Source organism: Ranitomeya variabilis, chromosome 1 (assembly GCF_051348905.1).
Source record: "Ranitomeya variabilis isolate aRanVar5 chromosome 1, aRanVar5.hap1, whole genome shotgun sequence".
Classification (NCBI taxonomy): domain Eukaryota; kingdom Metazoa; phylum Chordata; class Amphibia; order Anura; family Dendrobatidae; genus Ranitomeya; species Ranitomeya variabilis.
In genome coordinates this window covers 342,196,329-342,214,294 of record NC_135232.1, presented here as the reverse complement: position 1 = coordinate 342,214,294, position 17,966 = coordinate 342,196,329, and the positions used below count along the sequence as shown (strand labels likewise).

Genomic DNA, 17,966 nt, shown 5'->3' with positions numbered 1-17,966 from the left:
TAATTTATATTTCCATCCTGTATGCAGGGCTGTCGTTTGGCACAGGCAGACGCCTGGAGCCCCCACCTAGAAAGGGGGCCCCCTGCCTCTGCAGCCCCTGTATGAAGTGCCCAGATGGTGTACAGCAGTGAATAATGTTGTGCATTGCTCTGTAGTCCCAGAGCGTCTCTCCTAAACCCCCCTTGAGACCCCTCAGTGCTGTGATTTACTCATGTGGTCCTCTGTGGAGCTCTGTGCTGTTTGCTGTAGGATCCGGTTTCACAGTCACATACAGCAGGGATCAGCATAGGCTCTGACCACAGTCACTGCTTTTAATCTGACCTCCTGTTCCTGCTGTCTGGATGACATAAGACAGGAATATTGTCTGCTGAATCAGGGTATTTATTATATAGAAATAAATGAATTCCCACCTGAAATAATAAGGGTAAACTATACACATATATAGTAAAGGTGTGTATAGGAATCAGCGTTTTTGATGCATTTTTTTTTTGCAGCCAAAGCCTGCTCTCTTAGCAGTAAAAACACTGCTTTCACAACACCCATTTTTTAGGGTATGTGCAGAGGATCCGGAAATGGCAGCCCTTTGGATGCAGTGGACATGTGCTGCGTCCAAAGCACTGCCATCTTTTGAACACACTGAACCGTGTGGAATCACCGAGTCCAATACACTGCACGGGTGAGATTTCTCTTGCGTGTTACCTGCAGATTTACCGTGGAATTACTGCAGTTTTTGTGCGGTTTTCAACAGCATTTTTACACCTGCGGATTCCTATTATGGAGCAGGTGTAAAATGCTGCGGAATCCGCACAAAGAATTGACATGCTGCAAAAAATACAACGCAGCGTTTCCACGTGGTATTTTCCGCAGCATGTGCACTGTGGATTTTGTTTTCCATATGTTTACATGGTACTCTACAACGCATAGAAAACTGCTGCAGATCCACAGCAAAATCTGCAACGTGTTCACATAACTTGAGAAACACGTCACTATTTCTGTATTTCTCACCCTCCTGGTATTGGCTTACATATGCTGATTTGAAATACTGAACAACCACTAACGTGTGAACGTGGCCTTAAACATACTATAGACAAAACAAACATCCTCACTCCAAAAAAAAGCTGAAAAAAGTGTGAAGAACACCACAAAACAAGCTGAAAAACAGGTGTTTTGAATGCAACATTTTTACTTTCTAATAGAAAAGGTTTTGGCTACTGAAAAAATGCTGCATGTGAACATAGTCTTACTCTGAAACACTATGTCTATTTGTGGTGTTACATAGGACTGCATATGATATATACTAAATTATCTGTACTCAGAGAGTTATTACTGCTATCTCTGATGTTACATAGGACTGCAGGTGACATCTACTACATTATCTGTTCTCAGAGAGTTAGCACTGTTTTATCTGAAGAATTAAAAAAAAAATTAAGAGGGGGTGGGGGGCAACTCTTTGTCTTAGGCCCCGAATCTTTTCTGACCCTAGCAACGCCCCTGCGTACAGCTAATAGTGGCAGACCCGTTGATCGATATAAGGCCCCTAAATATGGGGGCCACAGTGCAATGTTATCATTTGGGGTCCCCACTTTAAATTTTTGCCTAGGGCCCCACTTTGTCTAAAACCGGCCCTGCCTGTATGTAACCCCTTCTCAAGTACAGCATCATGGAATCAATGGAGCTCTAAAAATAAATAATGATAATAATAATAATAATATAGGGTTAATCTCTAGTTTAAAAGCATTATGAAGGTGCCCTGCCACAGTACTGAAAGTGTTGCACCCAGAAGAAAATTAACTTTATTCCTCCGGGAATTGACCGGCTTTCAGTTAGGAAGGCAAGCCCAAAGCATTTACAGTCACCACTCACAGCCCTGAGAGTGGCTGCAGTAAGCACACCCCGGCAACGATGGCCTATTGCCTCTGCAGTGCATCAGGACAGCTCTGTCTGTCGGTGCCAGGGTGAGCTTACATCCGTCAGCCGATCTCAGTGCTGTGAGTAGTGACTAATTGCTCTGGGCAAGCTTGCATGACTGGAAGCCAGCGGCTAGTGGAAGGAATAAAGCTCATTTTCTCCCAAGTGCCGCACTTTGAATACTGCTGCCAGGGACCTTCATAATGCTATTAACCTGCAGATTAACCCTATAACTTCAGGCTAATCACATTATTGGACATCACAGGATCCCTTTACATCTAGTATACCCATATTACTAGACATTTTGCTATATGAGAAATACAGCAGTTATATATGAAATAAGTGTTTCAATCAGTTATATTCTGCTCACATTAATTGTTGAGTATTGAACACATTACAACTAGTGTTTCTACACTATGCCAAGAATTCTGAGTAAGTCTTTGACTTTACCAGTAAACAACAGAGTAGTTACCATACATTTACTATCATAATATGATCAAAACAAGTAAAAATAAATTGTTTTATTTCCACTGAATCAGGAACATTCTCTCTTTTTCAGGAAATGATCATTTATTCGATGTCTGAATATTATGGAAATAGAATTTCCACAAAGAGCTAGCACTGAAATTCAAACCACAAATTCCGAAAGCTGGCAACAGACTACACATAGCTTGGCAACATAATATCGGAAAATGGCTCTAGCCAATCATGGGTCTTGGTAAGTGGTTACAGAGCATGGAGTGTAAATATAATAGTACTAAAGCAGAGGCGGACAAAATGAGAACCAGGAGCTCCGTAAATGAAAGAATAAAGTATTTCTGTTGAGCAGATGGCACAATTTACTACTAATCGTTATACCAAATTTCAAAAACACAACTATAGCCTTTTAATTATGCGTATGTGTTTTGCTTCTACAAAGTGCAGCACTAATCATAATCAAAGAATGATTCGTTGAAAAATAATTTATTTTCAATAAATGCTCCAGAAGTGAGTAGATCTTACTGTACACAATAAAACGTGTACAATGTACAGTACATTTCAGATTTATTGCAAGCGTAAAAGAGTTGCCCAGGAATTTTTTTTTAACTATGGGCCAAAACACTGTCAGATAGTTGCTAACAGAGTCAACTGCCTGCCTGTTCTACCCAGTGTCAGCTCAGAACAGTCACTGACCACTCCCGACAACAATTCAGGAGCTTCACCTAAGCAGAACAGCTCTTCTTTTGGGCTGCTCAGGCTTGACTGCAGGCGTCATGTTGATTGACATTTAGGCAGCAAGGAGCCGGCTGTCAATCAGCATGATGTCAACAGTCACGCCTGGTCAACAGAGCAGAGCAAAAGAGAAGCTCTGTTAATGTGATGCCAGCGGAAGCCACTGAATTGCCAGCAGGAGCGGTCACACTCTGTGCCAGCATGAACAGGTGCTGGACACAGCAGGCAAGTGGTTAGTAACTGCCTGCCTGTTAGTCCTTAGGCCCATAGTAAAAAAATTAAATAATCCCTGATAACCCCTTTAACTCAGAAAATATAGAAAGTGTATCATGCTGAGTGACTACGCTCCACTTGGTAGAATTATTTATTAGATGAAATATATAATAGGCACTTACACGTAATAATTAGTGATAAGCGAATATACTAGTTACTCGAGATTTCCCGAGCACGCTCAGGTGTCCTCCGAGTATTTTTTAGTGCTCGGAGATTTAGTTTTTTCCTCCGCAGCTGGATGATTTACAGCTACTAGCCTGCTTGATTACATGTGGGGATTTCCCTAGGAACCAGGCAACCCCCACATGTACTTATGCTGGCTAACAGATGTAAATCATTCAGCTGAGGTGATGAAAACTAAATCTCCGAGCACTAATAAAATATTCGGAGGACACCCGAGCATGCTCGGGAAATCTCGAGTAACGAGTATATTCGCTCATCACTAATAATAATAGTATTTAATTTTTGCTGGTGCCTACTTCTTCTGATACATTACAGTTATTTGTATGGTTCCTAATCTTTGCCAAATTTTCTTAGCAAGTATACTTGACTTCGACACATAGACAGTATTGTTTTTGTTTCTAATTGTAGCCATGACACTTGGCTTGACTCTGACCCTTCTCCCAATATAGTTTATTTCCTCCATTTGCTTAACCTCCAGCTTAGCTGACCTCTTCAATACTTTTCCTGATACAAGATTTACATTTAAGTTCATATCGCTTTAGGTTTACCTTCAAAACTGATAACAATTTATTTTTTTTTAATACAAAGGAAGAAAAAATAAAAATGATTTCGAAAAGGATTTTTAAAAACTGTTTAAAAAAGTAAAATGATTGGTTAAAAATTATTGATAAGGCCAAGTTGGATTATAAACCTAAAAACATTTGCAAAACTAATAAATTAATTTTACGCATTAATACAAGTTCAAGTTTTAGAGTTTAGACCAGGCAGTGCCAGAATTCAGCATAGCTGGTACTGCCTGAATATCTTTTGGAATAATTTCATTTCCATTTCTGAATGGAATTGTTCTTCACAAAGAAAAGAACATTTGGTGCAACCCAACAAGTGCTACCAGAAACTGTCAGCACAGTGACTAAATTGACTCTTTGAAACAAATAATTCATGTTTTCCAGTCCCACTGGAAATTAAGAGCACTTTTATTTTCAGCTGCAGTCATAAAATTAACAACTCATGTCAACTGTTTCTCTTGCAGCATCCGGTCATGAACGAGCGAGACAGTGGTGCACATCTGTAAAACATCATCTTCCTAAGCAAAAGCAAAGAATTGTGCCAAGCAAAACCCTACTCAAAATTGCCTTTAGACATTTTGAGAAATGAAAAGTAATTTTTTATTTGGATTTTTATCAGCCATACGTTACGTAAGATTATTTATATGCAAGATAATATTTGTTATGAAAATGTTTCAAGTTATATGAAGGTTTCTTGATGTACACATTTAAAGTTGACAAAAAGTTATTTTAGGCCTTAGCCAGAAATAGGTACTTTGTGGTGTTTAGGTTAGACATCTGCCATGAAAAAAGGAATTGTCAGGATGGCTTAGGTCTCAAAGAACAGCGTTTAAAACCATAGCAAATGTAAAACAACTGGTAGCTTTTAGCTCTTATAGTAATCAGTTGAAGTCCTACACCATGACTAGGATCACTGAGCAGATCGGGCTCTAAAAAAAGGTAGAAAATTTAAAAAAGACCAAATAATCTATCAAAAATGAAAGGACTGAAATTGTTATAGTCAAATATAATCATATTTCAAACCAAAATTTTACTTCTAAACACCACAAAATAAATTAATGGTAATCTGGTACAAATAACTAACACAGAGGGGACATTCATAAATACATTCTGAAATTTACAAAGCTTAAAAAACACATCAGGCAGCAAGAGGCTGTGCCAGATTTATCATAGTGGTGTACGCTTTAATATAAAATTGGCACTAATAATACGACTGTTTCATTTTAGGACTCAACGTAAAGTCACAAAACTGGAATTAAACCATTTATACATTCATATATGGTACTTAGCCCCTATAAGAAAGCATACTGGTCATGTAGATTTTACCTTTTGCACTATATATACAAAAAAATATTTATTAGATATGAAACTGAGGGGGTTTGGGTCACCCTTGACATGGTCAAGAGCTCAGTAGACTGTTTTACCTCATTAATTACAATCTACTGAACCTACTGTTGTACACACTGAAATTTGCAGGAGCCAAACAAGTGCGCACACACAGTGTGCAGCGAGTTGTCACTGCAAACAGGAGAGGAATGACAATGCATCTGCACACACGGATACTGTTTGCTTCTCCAATGTCAGTGTGTTCAGGACTAACGACTCAATTCAAGCACTGAGTACTGTCAATCATCAAAAGAGGAGATGTGGTGGATTTTAATTGATTGAAAGGAAGGGTGCACTAAGCTTGGCCCAGCTGTCTTTAGTGGTAGTGAGGATTGACTAGTGCTCATTCTGTCCTTCCCTATGCAGGGCTTATCGCTAGGGTAAGGCAGGAATTAGGTTCCTGCTCAGCGGTAGGTGCAGATCCTATATAGGGACGTTTAAGGCAGACAGGATGATGTTAGATCTGCCTAGGGGTCTTCACTCCCCTCTTCCCTAGTGTTGGGTTCCCATTCTCTTATCCCTTCATTTTGCACTTAGTCTTTGCTACACTGTATCTTGCTTGCCAATCCCAGTAATGCCGGCACCATCTTTGGTGTGGCATTACAGCGATTGGCTGGAATTACAGCATTAAATGGGATATTTAATCCCTACCGGCGCCATCTTGAGCACATTACAGCCGGAAACAGCGTAGTGTGAGCGTAGGGAGAGTGAAAACAGCATATAGTTTGTAATTACAAAAAGCTCTTTTAAGAGCTACTGATAGTGAAGATTAGTTCTTTGTTAGGTGGAGATAGCGAAGGAAGAGATGTAATATTAGGGAAAGGCAGGCACCTGGGCGTTATCATTGCAAGTACATGCTGCAGATCTCTGCTAGTTTGCATTGTACTGTATTGTGTAGAAACAGACTGTGGGATTAGGGAGAGATAGGCAGGGTTTCATCCACTACCATAATATACAAAACAGCTCTTTTTAGAGCCAAATAATATTACTTAGTACCAGCATATACTAAACAAATTTTTTTGGAGCTTTAAAATATTCCTGCGTACCAGCATATAAAAAACACCTTTTTTTAACAGCTAAATAATAATCTTCAGTGCCAGCATATAGTTAACATCTTTTCTAAAAACTAATTGCTAAGTAATTCCTCACCTATTGCTGAAATAGCTAATATTTATCTACCAGTTGTGTGACTGGTGCAAAACTTGCTGAGCTACACAAACGTCACTATTTACCAGTAATTTCCCTGAGTTGGTTGCTGCATGTGTCATAAAAGCAATATAAAAGAAAAAAAAATGTATATTGGGTAAATAAGTAGCGTATCTTTATGTAGCAGTTGTGTGACTTCTGCAAAGCTTGCAGAGATATGCAAATGTCACAACTTACCAATGCCAATCATTTTCCTTACTCTGCTGTTGCCATTTATCATAAAAAATAAAGGCATGCCAGCATCTTCTCCATGCTGTTCCCATTTAGTCAGACCTGCTTGTTTGGTCCAGGAGAACACAACTTCTCATGTACAGCACCATGGAATTAATGGTGCTATATAAATAAATAATAATAATAATAATAATATTCGGCTTTCCCATGGACTTGCATTGGATTTGTTATTCGGTGCAAATACACGAATATTAAAAATTATTTGTACCGGTTTTCACTCATCACTAGTGTTGAGCGATACCTTCCGATACTTGAAAGTATCGGTATCGGATAGTATCGGCCGATATCCGAAAAATATCGGATATCGCCGATACCGATACCCGATACCAATACAAGTCAATGGGACACAAGTATAGGAAGCTATCCTGGATGGTTCCCAGGGTCTGAAGGAGAGGAAACTCTCCTTCAGGCCCTGGGATCCATAGTCATGTAAAAAATAAAGAATAAAAAAAAAAAAATATGGATATACTCACCCCTCCGGCGGACCCTGGACCTAGCGGTTTTTACCGGCAGCCTCCGTTCCTAAGAATGAGCGCGTGAAGGACCTTCGATGACGTGGCGGCTTGTGATTGGTCGCGTAACCGCTCATGTGGCCGCTCATGCGACCAATCACAAGACCGCGACGTCATCGCAAGTCCTTCACTCGCTCATTCTTAGGAACGGAGGCTGCCGGTTGCAGCGGTTACAACTAGGGCGCGTCAGAGGGTCAGTATATCCCTATTTTTAATTTTTATTCTTTATTTTACACATGAATATGCATCCCGATCCCGATTCCCGATATCGCAAAAGTATCGGAACTTGGTATCGGAATTCCGATACCGCAAATATCGGCCGATACCCGATACTTGCGGTATCGGAGTGCTCAACACTACTCATCACTAGTCACCAGGTTTTTGCTACCTCATTTCAGATCAGCATAATGTAGAGAAATAGACACTCCTTTCAGCGATGTATCACTTAATTTACTAGATGTAGCAGTTATGATATAATCAGTGTTTTTAGAAGTAACAATGCTCAGAAAGGTAACCCCGGCCACACCACTGACTAGCAGCTTTCTTTGTACATTGTATACTGACTATACTGACAATAAGATGCTAATCAGTGCTGGGGGTGTTGTTGGACAAGGAAGCATGTGAGCTGTAATCCTGTAGTAGTAATCTCCTGCTGCTAAAATAATCATTGTATTGACTCAACAGCACATAGCCTAGTAAGTGAAACAACCTTGAAATCAGTTTCTCTGCTCCTACCTCTTGCTGTCCTTAGATTACATAGCAAAACCTATTGACAGATTCCCATTAATTTAATTATCTAATAAAAAGCTGCTTTTACATAAAATGCAGTAAGTAAAATCTACACTACATGCATTATTTTTATGAATGGTTTGTGAATGGTTTTATGGTTATGAAATGATTTAAGTTTTAGGGATGACAGATTCCCTGAAACCATAAAAATAGTGTGAAACCCATAACAAATTATATCACCAATTTTCTACTGCATAACTCACTATAGAGTCCCAACTTGTCTCTGGGAGTGACATCGGTACAAGAATGAATGCTTGACTAAGACGGTTCCGTATTTCAAAACACAACAAATGTATTTTACAAGAGTGACTTAAAACATCAGGAATTTTATACCTGAAGGGATCCTGTCAATTTTCTTAATTGCACCGTAAGTGCTTGTCTCAAGTAGGAATTTTAGTCTGGTCTTCAACCCTTTGGAACAGCTTTAGGATAAAATAAAATGAGGAATGCAAGACAGACCTTCGCGTCCAACATCACTATCTGACTTCACATTCCCACAAACACACTCCAAAATCTTGTGGAAAGTCTTCTCAGAAGGGGAATACTCTGTTATTAGTTAAACCCTCTTTTGTGACTATAACACCCATGATTTTGGAATGGGATGTCCAGCCAGGGCATATAGGTCCTCTATATCATTCGCCATATAGTGCATGTCTAATGTGAAATGGACAAATATAATAAGTTTATCACTCACTTCAAATGTTCAGGAACAGTTTCCAATAGCATATGCAGAAAATCCTGAAAGAAAACAAATGAAATATGATTTAGGATCATGTCTTCAAAAACAAATTTACTGAATGCAAATTTACTTAGCTAAAACGTGTTTTTGACACCACAAATTCAGGCATACAGTAATTTAGATTAATGGAACAGCAGTATATAATGCATATTAACCTATGGGTCATGTTACGTGCACGCCGCTAGGTTTAGATAGGGGCGGGACAGGTCTCATGAATTCTTTGGAACTCTGGGGGAACCGTTACTCAGGGCGACAATGTACTGCAGCTTCCTCAGGCACAAAATGGATCCACTTGCTCACACAGATACAATTGACAAAGTTCTCATGAACAGTGTAGTTTAATGTCACAGCACATTCAGTACAATTCAAGTCTCTTAAGCACATGCTTCATAAATAGTACAGCTGCTTCTTAGAGGCACATTGTCTAACAGTCTCTTTTGATAGCAGTTAAGCACAGATCAAGACTCTTTACAAAGTAACAGTAGTACACACACAGCATTCCTTCTAGCCCAGTGTAATGGAGGAGGGGGAGGGTTGCAGAGGGAGATTATCCCTGTAACACAACTTCTTCCAGTACTTGTCTTCCTGCTCCTGATAGACTTTCTCCACTAGCAGTAAAGGGCATTAGCCCATTTCCACTCTGTAATGGAATCCTGTGTCCTTATGATTCACTTGCCTAAACTTTTGTGTGAGAGAGATCACACACCACTCATCCCTTTGGCTGCTGCCAAAACAGTAAACTGGTTTCCCACAATCCTCCTGAGGCTCTGCTAACCACTCCCTGTCTCCTGTGACTGTGTTAACTAGTGATGGGCAGTCTGGCTCTTTTTGGTGATCCGGCTCTCATGGCTCCGCTCACCAAAAAGAACCGGCTCTTTCGGCTGACAAAACGGCTCTTTTTGGATCCTAAATGGATCCTCATTGAATGTGTGTTCAGGCACCCGAAACCATGTCCACCTACCGTAGAAACTCTGCACACTTGCTAGGAACCAATTAAATTGATGAGTGGGTGGAGTTTTGCTCAGGTGGGCGGGGTTATACCTGCTTAAGTCAGGGGATTTTACGCCCAGTGAGAGCCATTCAGGAATTTTAGTGGCTCTCACTGGCTTGCTGGCTCCCATCGTTCACAGCAGGGAGCTGGCTCTTTGTGTCAGATCGCTTGCGAATGACACATTACTGGTGTTAACCCCTCTAGTTGCTGGATGCTTCTGAAGCACAGCATTTAGCACTACTTCTGCATGTCACAGTCATATTGACTTTGTTTGAAGCATATAGAATTTTTTGTGTGGATTCAATATTAATTTTACAGTGTTCCATAAGCAGAGCTGTAAACAAACGTAGAATTAGTATGTGTGTGGAGCGGCCCCCAGACACAGGGCAGCGGGGTACTCGGTACCGGGTCTCTCGGTTCTGGGGATGTCACGTGGTCTGACCCGGTCCGTGGCCCTGCTAAGGGGCGCCCAATTAAAGATGTAGGTGACGGTGTAGGTTGCAGTAAATAACGAGGACACAGGGTTGCAGTCTCTTTACCTTTTTACTGAAGGCTTCGGCATCCCCAATCCAGAGCACTGCTAACAGGGCTGGCTGAGACTGGCCGGGCCAAAGGCACATCCAGAGTTCCCTTTGCAGGTGGAAATCAGTGGCCTTCCTACCAGCGCCTGTGTGTTGTAGTACCTCCCTGCTGAGCACCACGGGATAGTCCTCACAACTGTCATGTATGTTTCTGTTCTCTCTCTCTCTCTCTGTCCCCCAGATGATATGGATAGGATGCACCCGTATGACGGGGTAGGCCTGGAGTTATTTTATAGGGACCCTAGAGACGCCCCTCTCCCACAATTGCCTCCGTTGTCTTCATTAGGTGAAAAGGTGAGACAGCCAACCTAGAGTTAACTGCCCTGCCGTAGTTCAAAGTAATGCGTAGAGCCTATTACTTCCTCGGTGCTCTGGCCACTGGCTACGCGCCTCAGAAGGATGTTGCCGATCTTGGGGCACGACTCCTTCTGGTTCTATTGCCTTTGTGCTGTGATCTCATTTCTCACTTCTCCAAAATATACTTCGCTTTGTGTCCTTTCTTAAGATTCCGCCGCAATGAGGTGCAGGCATGGCTCCGTAACGATCTGTCCTGTGCTAGGCCACTGTCAGGATCCCACCCCTGACAGGTCCTCTCCCGAACTCTCTCAGACTGCTTTCTCCCTAACTTTCTATCCAACCCCCAGTTTTAACCATGTGTGAGGAGTAGCCGAGTAGATAGGACCTTTTGGCTCCTCCTGGTGGCCAGAGTGTGAAGTGTAATGTGTGACTGTGATACCTGGCAAGGTGAACTCTTTTAGTACAATCAGACATACCATCACTCCCCCTGGCGAAAGAGTGACGTTACTGCAACGACCAGACTCTGGGGCGTTGCACTCCCCACCCGTTAAATCCAGTACTCCCGGACTAAGAAAAGAAAAACAACAATACATGTTAGTAAAAGACATACAAAATTTTGGAAATGCTATGAACAAGTAAATGCTATGAACAAGTAAATATAACAGTGCTTCCCTTTATGGGAGGTGAGGACACTTGAACGTTGCAAAAGTTTTGGTCATGCACAGTTCATGACTCCCAGTTCAGTGGGTGCAAACTTGAAACAGCAGGGATCCCGGGTAAACAAAGGGATCCCATTTGAAAGCTTTGGAGCAATTCACTGTCCATTACTCCACTGTCCATTTTAAATCTGTAACAAAGATATATACACAAACATTTTTAGCCAAATAGCAGCTATCGTTAATATTTCCAAGTTTTGTAGCGAATTGGGGTTTGATTCTTAGTGCTACGTGTAGACCTCCGCAGTGCAGGAGTTGCTACTGACCTAACAGGGCCCGCTGCGCTTGCTATCACTGGTGTAGTGCACTGTCTTCTAGCTACACTTCTAGTGAGTCTGGGTAGCACTGGTATGCTGGAGCTCTCAGGGCTACTGCTACTAATTTTGGGGATGGCAGATTCACCGAGAGCAGAGGGAGGACTTGCCGGTTCAACTGTTGGCATGGCATCCTCTGGTGGGGTCTGCTGTGATTGCGGTTCCGGATGATCTGGCATCACATTTGGTTCTGGCGGTTTCAGCTCGCGAAACGTTAAAACAGGTACCACAATGGCTTGGTTTATTTGAGTCCAAGACTGGGGAAAATCGCCAACAACAGTGTGTATCATCTTCTCCTCTTCTACAGGTGGAGGGGTTCCTGCATCTGTTTCCCTCTCTCTCAACTTATCAGGGCATATTTTAAGGTGGTCTCTGGATATTGCTGTTGAGGTTTCTCCCTCATCTTTGCTGATGAGACAGACCTTCGTATTGTCAAAATCAGATGGCAGGATGGTATACGGTTCCGCTTCCCATTGGTCATCAAGCTTGTGTAATCTCCTCTTTCGTTTGAGTACTTGCTCACCGGGTGACAAGGGAATCGCAAGAGCATGCTGGTTGTAGTCCCTTTCTTGTTTTTGTCTGGCTTGGGTTAGACTTCTTTCCACGCATTCCTGTATTTGGCGGTACCTTTGCTGCCTTTCTGTATCCTAATCTGCATCTGGCGAGGTATCTTCGGGGGTTAGGACCCCTGTCATGTTCTCAATGGCAAGAGAACATAGCATCAGCATATATAGGAACTAGCTCTTGGAAGATGGGAACTGAGCTGACCATGAACTAAACCTAACGCACAACTAGCAGTGGCCGGGTAGCATGCCTACGTTGATTCTAGATGCCCAGCACCAGCCGGAGGACTAAATAATGCTAGCAGAGGAAAATATTAGTCCTAGCTCACCTCTAGAGAAATACCCCGAAAGGAGACAGAGGCCCCCCACATGTATTGGCGGTGAATTAAGATGAAATAACAAACGTAGTATGAAAATAGGTTTAGCAAATTTGAGGTCCACTTACTACATAGCAGAAGACAGAAAGGACACTTTCATGGTCAGCTGAAAACCCTATCAAAATACCATCCAGGAATTACTTTAAAACTCTGGCATTAACTCATAACACCAGAGTGGCAATTCCTGTTCACAAGAGCTTTCCAGACACAGTAACGAAACTACAGCTGTGAACTGGAACAAAAATGCAAAAACAAACATGGACAAGAGTCCAACTTATCTAGTAGTTGTCTAGGAGCAGGAACAAGCACAGAGAGGCTTCTGATAACATTGTTGACCGGCAAGCAACTAACAGAGCAGCAAGGTTATATAGCGACTCCCACATCTTGATGGGAACAGGTGAACAGAGAAGATGAAAACACCAGTTCAATTCCACCAGTAGCCACCGGGGGAGCCCAGAATCCAAATTCACAACAGTACCCCCCCCTCAAGGAGGGGGCACCGAACCCTCACCAGAACCACCAGGGCGATCAGGATGGGCCCTATGAAAGGCACGAACCAGATCAGAGGCATGAACATCAGATGCATTCACCCAAGAATTATCCTCCTGGCCGTATCCCTTCCACTTGACCAGATACTGGAGTCTCCGTCTGGAAACACGAGAGTCTAAGATTTTCTCCACAACGTACTCCAACTCACCCTCAACCAACACCGGAGCAGGAGGCTCAACGGAAGGCACAACCGGTACCTCATACCTGCGCAATAATGACCGATGAAAAACGTTATGAATAGAGAAGGATGCAGGGAGGTCCAAACGGAAGGAAACAGGGTTAAGAATCTCCAATATCTTATACGGGCCGATGAACCGAGGCTTAAACTTAGGAGAAGAGACCCTCATAGGGACAAAACGAGAAGACAACCACACCAAATCCCCAACACAAAGCCGAGGACCAACACGACGGTGGCGGTTGGCAAAAAGCTGAGTCTTCTCCTGGGACAACCTCAAATTGTCCACCACCTGCCCCCAGATCTGATGCAATCTCTCCACCACAGCATCCACTCCAGGACAATCCGAAGATTCCACCTGACCAGAGGAAAATCGAGGATGAAACCCCGAATTACAGAAAAACGGGGACACCAAAGTGGCAGAGCTGGCCCGATTATTGAGAGCGAACTCTGCCAATGGCAAAAAAGCAACCCAATCATCCTGGTCAGCAGACACAAAACACCTCAGATATGTCTCCAGGGTCTGATTAGTCCGCTCGGTCTGGCCATTCGTCTGAGGATGGAAAGCGGACGAAAAAGATAAATCTATGCCCATCCTAGCACAGAATGCCCGCCAAAATCTAGAAACGAATTGGGTCCCTCTGTCAGAAATGATATTCTCAGGAATACCATGCAAACGAACAACATTTTGAAAAAACAGAGGAACCAACTCGGAAGAAGAAGGCAACTTGGGCAGAGGAACCAAATGGACCATCTTAGAGAAACGGTCACACACCACCCAGATGACAGACATCTTCTGAGAAACAGGCAGATCTGAAATAAAATCCATCGAGATGTGCATCCAAGGCCTCTTAGGAATGGGCAAGGGCAACAATAATCCACTAGCCCGAGAGCAACAAGGCTTGGCCCGAGCACAAACGTCACAAGACTGCACAAAGCCTCGCACATCTCGTGACAGGGAAGGCCACCAGAAGGACCTTGCCACCAAATCCCTGGTACCAAAAATGCCAGGATGACCTGCCAACGCAGAAGAATGAACCTCAGAGATGACTCTACTGGTCCAATCATCAGGAACAAACAGTTTATCAGGTGGGCAACGATCCGGTCTATCCGCCTGAAACTCCTGCAAGGCCCGCCGCAGGTCTGGAGAAACGGCTGACAATACCACTCCATCCTTAAGGATACCTGTGGGCTCAGAGTTACCAGGCGAGTCAGGCTCAAAACTCCTAGAAAGGGCATCCGCCTTAACATTCTTAGAACCCGGTAGGTATGACACCACAAAATTAAACCGAGAGAAAAATAATGACCAGCGCGCCTGTCTAGGATTCAGGCGCCTGGCGGTCTCAAGATAAATCAAGTTTTTGTGGTCAGTCAATACCACCACCTGATGTCTGGCCCCCTCAAGCCAATGGCGCCACTCCTCAAAAGCCCACTTCATGGCCAAAAGCTCCCGATTCCCAACATCATAATTCCGCTCAGCGGGCGAAAATTTACGGGAAAAGAAGGCACAAGGCCTCATCACGGAGCAGTCAGAACTTTTCTGCGACAACACTGCCCCAGCTCCGATCTCAGAAGCGTCGACCTCAACCTGAAAAGGTAGAGCAACATCAGGCTGACGCAACACAGGGGCAGAGGAAAAACGGCGCTTAAGCTCCCGAAAGGCCTCCACAGCGTCAGGGGACCAATCAGCAACATCAGCACCCTTCTTAGTCAAATCGGTCAATGGCTTAGCAATATCCGAAAAACCAGCAATAAATCGACGATAAAAGTTAGCAAAGCCCAAAAATTTCTGAAGACTCTTAAGAGAAGAGGGCTGCGTCCAATCACAAATAGCTTGAACCTTGACAGGATCCATTTCAATGGAAGAGGGAGAAAAAATATATCCCAAAAAGGAAATCCTCTGTACCCCAAAAACACACTTAGAACCCTTCACACACAAAGAATTAGACCGCAAAACCTGGAAAACCCTCCTGACTTGCTGGACATGAGAGTCCCAGTCATCCGAAAAAATCAGAATATCATCCAGATACACAATCATAAATTTATCCAAATAATCGCGAAAAATATCATGCATAAAGGACTGGAAAACTGACGGAGCATTTGAAAGACCAAAAGGCATCACTAAATACTCAAAGTGGCCCTCGGGCGTATTAAATGCGGTTTTCCACTCATCCCCCTGTCTGATTCGCACCAAATTATACGCCCCACGAAGGTCAATCTTAGAGAACCACTTGGCCCCCTTTATGCGAGCAAACAAATCAGTCAGCAACGGCAATGGGTATTGATATTTTACAGTGATTTTATTCAAAAGCCGATAATCGATACATGGTCTCAAAGAGCCGTCTTTTTTTGACACAAAGAAAAAACCGGCTCCTAAGGGAGATGACGATGGACGAATATGTCCCTTTTCCAAGGACTCCTTTATATATTCTCGCATAGCAGCATGTTCAGGCACAGACAGATTAAATAAACGACCCTTTGGGTATTTACTACCCGGGATTAAATCTATGGCACAATCGCACTCTCGGTGCGGAGGTAATGAACCAAGCTTGGATTCTTCAAAGACGTCACGATAGTCAGACAGGAACTCAGGAATTTCAGAGGGAATAGATGATGAAATGGAAACCACAGGTACATCCCCATGAGCCCCCTTACATCCCCAGCTCAACACAGACATAGCTCTCCAGTCGAGGACTGGGTTGTGAGATTGCAGCCAAGGCAATCCTAGCACCAAATCATCATGTAGATTATACAGCACCAGAAAGCGAATAATCTCCTGGTGATCCGGATTAATACGCATAGTTACTTGTGTCCAGTATTGTGGTTTATTATTAGCCAATGGGGTGGAGTCAATCCCCTTCAGAGGAATAAGAGTCTCCAAAGGCTCTAAATCATACCCACAGCGTTTGGCAAAGGACCAATCCATAAGACTCAAAGCGGCGCCAGAGTCGACATAGGCGTCCGTGGTAATAGATGACAAAGAGCAAATCAAGGTCACAGATAGAATAAACTTAGACGGTAAGGTGCAAATGGAAACAGATTTATCAAGCTTTTTAGTGCGCTTAGAGCATGCTGATATAACATGAGTAGAATCACCACAATAGAAACACAACCCATTTTTCCGTCTAAAATTCTGCCGCTCGCTTCGGGACAGAATTCTATCACACTGCATACTCTCTGGCGACTTCTCAGTGGACACCGCCAGATGGTGCACTGGTTTGCGCTCCCGCAAACGCCTATCGATCTGAATAGCCATTGTCATGGACTCATTCAGACCCGCAGGCACAGGGAACCCCACCATAACATCCTTAATGGCATCAGAGAGACCCTCTCTGAAAGTCGCCGCCAGGGCGCACTCATTCCACTGAGTAAGCACAGACCATTTACGGAATCTTTGACAGTAAATTTCCGCTTCATCTTGCCCCTGAGATAGGGACATCAAAGTTTTTTCTGCCTGAAGCTCCAAATGAGGTTCGTCATAAAGCAACCCCAAGGCCAGAAAAAACGCATCCACATTGAGCAACGCAGGATCCCCTGGTGTCAATGAAAAAGCCCAGTCTTGAGGGTCGCCCCGGAGCAAGGAAATCACAATCCTGACCTGCTGTGCAGGGTCTCCGGCAGAGAGAAATTTCAGGGACAAAAATAATTTGCAATTATTTCGAAAATTCTGAAACCCAGATCTATTCCCCGAGAAAAATTCCGGCCAAGGAATTCTCGGCTCAGATACAGGTGCATGACAAACAAAGTCTTGCAAATTTTGTACCTTCGTGGCGAGATTATTCAAACCTGCAGTTACACTCTGAAGATCCATTACAAACAGGTGGACACAGAGCCATTCAAGGGTTAAGAGGAGGTAAGAAGAAGCTAGACAGCAATTAAGGGCTAGGCAGCAAAACTCTGAGGGGAAAAAAAAAAAAAAAAAAATTCCCTTAAACACTTCTTTTTCTCCTGCTTCAGCCCAAACAATTAACACTTTGTGGGCCGGTCAAACTGTCATGTTCTCAATGGCAAGAGAACATAGCATCAGCATATATAGGAACTAGCTCTTGGAAGATGGGAACTGAGCTGACCATGAACTAAACCTAACGCACAACTAGCAGTGGCTGGGTAGCATGCCTACGTTGATTCTAGATGCCCAGCACCAGCCGGAGGACTAAATAATGCTAGCAGAGGAAAATATTAGTCCTAGCTCACCTCTAGAGAAATACCCCGAAAGGAGACAGAGGCCCCCCACATGTATTGGCGGTGAATTAAGATGAAATAACAAACGTAGTATGAAAATAGGTTTAGCAAATTTGAGGTCCACTTACTACATAGCAGAAGACAGAAAGGACACTTTCATGGTCAGCTGAAAACCCTATCAAAATACCATCCAGGAATTACTTTAAAACTCTGGCA

General features: G+C 43.1%; 1 protein-coding gene across 1 annotated transcript in view; it reads right to left on the bottom strand.

Annotated features, from left to right (window-relative positions):
- Positions 1-17,966, bottom strand: part of AOPEP (aminopeptidase O (putative)) — an 837,890-nt gene that overhangs the window by 286,521 nt on the left and 533,403 nt on the right. The window contains exon 10 of the mRNA XM_077299600.1: positions 8,961-9,004. Within this exon, the coding sequence (XP_077155715.1) occupies positions 8,961-9,004 (44 nt within the window). The remainder of the gene's footprint in view (positions 1-8,960; positions 9,005-17,966) is intronic.